The 5,260-nt window shown below is 42.4% G+C and overlaps 1 protein-coding gene across 1 annotated transcript in view; it reads left to right on the forward strand.

Annotated features, from left to right (window-relative positions):
• LOC143301788 (uncharacterized) overlaps positions 1-4,315 on the forward strand; it is a 15,360-nt gene extending 11,045 nt beyond the window's left edge. Inside the window, exons 7-8 of the mRNA XM_076616179.1 lie at positions 1,524-1,634; positions 4,073-4,315. Of these exons, the coding sequence (XP_076472294.1) occupies positions 1,524-1,634; positions 4,073-4,315 (354 nt within the window). The remainder of the gene's footprint in view (positions 1-1,523; positions 1,635-4,072) is intronic.
• Positions 4,316-5,260: the final 945 nt, after the last annotated feature.

Genomic DNA, 5,260 nt, shown 5'->3' on the forward strand with positions numbered 1-5,260 from the left:
CTGATTTCTACTGTATATGTGTTTGTGTATGATTTTCGATTTATGTTAGTATCTTGTTATGTACTATCCCCCCAATATTCCTTGTGACCCCGGTACACTTGGTAATAAAGACATATTCTATTCTAGTAAGCCTCTTGAGGTCGGTAATCTCAGGGGATGCATGAACAACTTGGGAACTGGTAGTCACGATCTGAATGTCAGCTGCCGCTAACTGGATGTTTCTTGTCTGGCATAGAAAGTATCTGTTTCATTCAAAAGATCCCCAGTTGTGTACATTTTCCTTCATTTCAATTGTAGTTTGTAAGCATATAGCAGTTGACAAGGAATTTGTCGCATCGCATATGAATATTAGCACATTTTAATTTAAAAAAAATCGGATCGGTGGAAAGATAGCAATGCGTTTAACCAATTATTTCTTTGACTATTTCTCATTTTTAGTGGCCATTTTGAAAACTGCAATTTATATGTTGTATCATCAATGCAAAATACATCACAGTATGTCCAGACATTCATTGTAATCCCAAGGTAGACGATTACTTCTAATACGTAACGTTTAAGTGGTTTCACTTTTCTGAACTTAGCATCCTAACTGGAACAGTACAGCACAGCACAGCACAGCACAGCACAGTACAACACGGCACAGCACAGCACAGCACAGCACAGTACAGTACAGTACAGCACAGTACAGTACAGCACAGCACAGCACAGCACAGCACAGTACAGTACAGCACAGCACAGCACAGTACAGCACAGCACAGCACAGCACAGTACAGTACAGTACAGCACAGTACAATACAGTACAAAACAGCACAGTACAGCACAGCACAGCACAGTACAGCACAGCACAGCACAGTACAGCACAGCACAGTACAGTACAGTACAGCACAGCACAGCACAGCACGGTGCAGTTTAATGTAGTATAGTGTTGTTTAGTGTAGTTTAACTACTGGTCGGATTCGGGTTGTGGATTATATTGTGTAGTGTAGTGTAGTGTAGTGTAGTGTAGTTTACTCATTCGAATGAGACGATAAACCGATATCCCATGTGTAGCGTGAACTGAAACAAAAATACACACACAAAATTATTACATTGCATTAAATCGCACTGCATTGCATAGCATCGTAATTGCATTGCATCTGCTGTACAGCACAGTGTTATATTGCACAGTATTGCACTGGGTTGCCTGGTATCTTGTAGTATTGAACTGCATCACTCCAGTGGAGTGATGGCCTGGAGGTGACGCGTCCGTGTAGGAAGCCAGAGAATCTGAGCGCGCTGGGAGTGCAGGGGAGAGGGGGTGGGGGTGGGGTTCTCTGAAGACCTTGTATTGTCCAGCTCTCCCAAGAGTTTCTTATCACTGGTTTTACCACCAGGAACAAAAGTACGGGTTTTCACAAGCGTTAGCCATAGAGTTAGCAAATTTTGAGAGAAAAAAAAAAAAGAAAAAAAAAAGAGAAAAAAAAGTGAAACGCAGTCAAGCTGAACGCACTACTCCAATTGACGTGGACCTCTTGGTGTCTCAGATGTACCGTGAGAACGCCAACACGGAAAAGCCTTGGTTGGTGGACAGCTTCCTATCCTACAGACTGATAGAACTGGACCCCACCTTGGTCTTCCTCAACCCTCGGTTACAGGCAAGGGATACATCTATCATATCCGTTACAAGTGAGGGATATATCTATCATATCCGCTACAAGTGAGGGATACAGCTATCATATCCGTTACAAGTGAGGGATACATCTATCATATCCATTACAAGTGAGGGATACAGCTATCATATCCGTTACAAGTGAGGGATACATCTATCATATCCGTTACAGGTGAGGGATACATCTATCATATCCGTTACAAGTGAGGGATACAGCTATCATATCCGTTACAGGCGAGGGATACAGCTATCATATCCGGTACAAGTGAGAGATACATCTATCATATCCATTACAAGTGAGGGATACATCTATCATATCCGTTACAGGCGAGGGATACAGCTATCATATCCGTTACAGGCAAGGGATACATCTATCATATCCGTTACAGGCGAGGGATACATCTATCATATCCGGTACAAGTGAGAGATACATCTATCATATCCATTACAAGTGAGGGATACAGCTATCATATCCGTTACAAGTGAGGGATACAGCTATCATATCCGTTACAGGTGAAGGATACATCATCATATCCGTTACAGGCGAGGGATACAGCTATCATATCCGTTACAAGCGAGGGATACAGCTATCATATCCGTTACAGGTGAGGGATACATCTATCATATCCGTTACAAGCGAGGGATACAGCTATCATATCCGTTACAGGTGAGGGATACATCTATCATATCCGTTACAGGCGAGGGATACATCTATCATATCCATTACAAGTGAGGGATACATCTATCATATCCGTTACAGATGAGGGATACATCTATCATATCCGTTACAAGTGAGGGATACATCTACCATATCCGTTACTGGCGAGGGATACATCTATCATATCCGTTACAAGTGAGGGATACATTTATCATATCCGTTACAGGTGAAGGATACATCTATCATTTATTACAGGTGAGGGATACATCTATCATTTATTACAGGTGAGGGAGACGGCTATCACAGAAGAATTACAGGTCAGGTAACATATAAGAGCTACAGGTGAGAGAGACAGCTACCATATATTAAAGGTGAGGGATGCAGCTATCATACAATAGTTACAGGTGACAGACATAGCTATCACCTAGGAACTACAGGTGAGATATACAGCTATCATATAGGAGTTACAGGTGAGATATACAGCTATCATCTAGGAGTTACAGGTGAGATATGCAGCTGACATCTAGGAGTTACAGGTGAGATATACAGCTATCATATAGGAGTTACAGGTGAGATATACAGCTATCATATAGGAGTTACAGGTGAGATATACAGCTATCATCTTGGAGTTACAGGTGAGATATACAGCTATCATATAGGAGTTACAGGTGAGATATACAGCTATCATCTAGGAGTTACAGGTGAGATACACAACTATCATATTGGAGTTACAGGTGAGATATACAGCTATCATCTAGGAGTTACAGGTGAGATATACAGCTATCATCTAGGAGTTACAGGTGAGATATACAACTGAGTTACAGGTGAGAGAGACAGTTATATGATAGTTACTGGTGAGGGATACAGCTATCATATTTACAGGTGTGGGAGACAGCTCTTATACGTGCAGGTGAGGGGTACAGCTATCATAATAATTACAGGTGGGGGATACAGCTATCATATGATAGTTACAGGTGAGGGAGACAGCTATCAGTTTCAGTTTCAGTTGCTCAAGGAGGCGTCACTGCGTTCGGACAAACCATATACGCTACACCACATCTGCCAAGCAGATGCCTGACCAGCAGCTATCACAGACGAGTTACAGATGAGGGGTACAGCTATCATAATAATTACAGGTGGGGGATACAGCTATCATATGATAGTTACAGGTGAGGGAGACAGCTATCACAGAAGAGTTACAGATGGAGGTATACAGCTATCAAGATGAATATGTATGAAGGTTTAACCCTTTCACCGCCAAGCTCGCATTTATGCACAGGCGTGGTAGAGGACCCATGTCACTGAAAGGTGACCATTCATTGGTCTGTTATCCATGAACCTACTGCTCTTAATATTCGGTGGTAGGATAGGCCATATTTTTAATACATCGCAGGGGGGATCCCCAGCTGTTCTTAGCTACTGTCTTTTCTGTGTTTATACCACAAGGGAATTTTGTACTCTAAATTGACTGGCGGTGAAATGATTAAGGTCAAAGGGGCGGGGGAGCGGTTGAGAGAGATTTACGTTTTATTCATCATGATTCATACTTGGTCATGTGCAGAATATGCAGCTTCAAGTGTTTAAAAAATTATTTACTTATTAGTTATTTTGTATGTGGTCCATAGGCTTTATTTTTCTTATCTGATTAATAGTGTGTGTGTGTGTGTGTGTGTGTGTGTGTGTGTGTGTGTGTGTGTGTGTGTGTGTTTCGGCATGGTGTACCCACTGAAAGAGAATTTTATTTGAGTTTTGGGTCTTGTTTGCAGGTGAAGTGTTTGGAGAAGATGTGTCACCCCATGTGGGAGATACCAAATGAGTCCTCGGCAGCAATGGAAAACAGGTTCGGGCACCAGTTTGACTGGCGGAGGGACACGCTCAGCGTGCACTGGGACCCGGGAACCGCTCCCGAGCTGGACGTCGAGCAAGTTCGGTTCAGTTCGGAAATGATCACGGAAATTGCCGAACACGTCTTGTCTTCCGCTGGCGAAGACATCAACTTCTTCGTGTGATTGTTATAATAATCACGTCTTTTTTTTTTGTCTTTTTTTAAAATTATTTTTTACAGGTGATTTATTTCACTATGTGAAAAGAACAACGACAAACAAAGAAACAAAAAACAAAGCAAAACAACAACTAGAAAAAGAAAAAAAGAAAGAAAAAGAAACAAATTCTGCGCAATGACTTACCCGACAAACGATTGTCTTGGTGTGCCATAGTTTAATTAACAAGTTCTTTCCTCAATTGTCAAGAGTTCCCTGGAATCTATCTTTCGACAATTTCAAGACGTTTTCTGCCAATGCCGGCAGAATATTTTCTTAAACAGGACTCTTGCTAGAATTATTTGACGTTTAGTGTTGTTTAGTTTTTTGTTGTTGTTTTTTTCCCGCTTGTTTGTATTATCACGATCACCGTGCACACACACACACACACACACACACACACACACACACACACATACACGCACTGGAGGCACACACACACACACGTACACACACACACACACACACACACACACACACACACACACACACACACACACACACACACGCACGCACTGCACGCACACACACACACACACACACACACACACACGCACTCTGATGCACATGAACACACACACACACACACACACACACACACACACACACACACACACACACACACACACACTATACATCATCCCCTCAAATCCCCCCTCCACCCCCCCTCACCCCCATCCACCCCCTTCCCCCGCTTTCCTCAGTACTGAGATTAAGACACTGAAGCCAAAAGAGAAAAAAACACCTGACAACGACACATGAAATAAGATATTGCACACAGCTGCAGAACAGGAAATTCGGGAAGTTGTTGTTGTACGAATACCGGTTTCCAACATAATACAATACAGTACAACACAATACAATATGATACCGGCAGTACAATACAACGCAACGCAACGCTACGATGCAAGGCAA

The sequence above is a fragment of the Babylonia areolata genome, chromosome 28 (genome assembly GCF_041734735.1).
Source record: "Babylonia areolata isolate BAREFJ2019XMU chromosome 28, ASM4173473v1, whole genome shotgun sequence".
Lineage (NCBI taxonomy): Eukaryota > Metazoa > Mollusca > Gastropoda > Neogastropoda > Buccinidae > Babylonia > Babylonia areolata.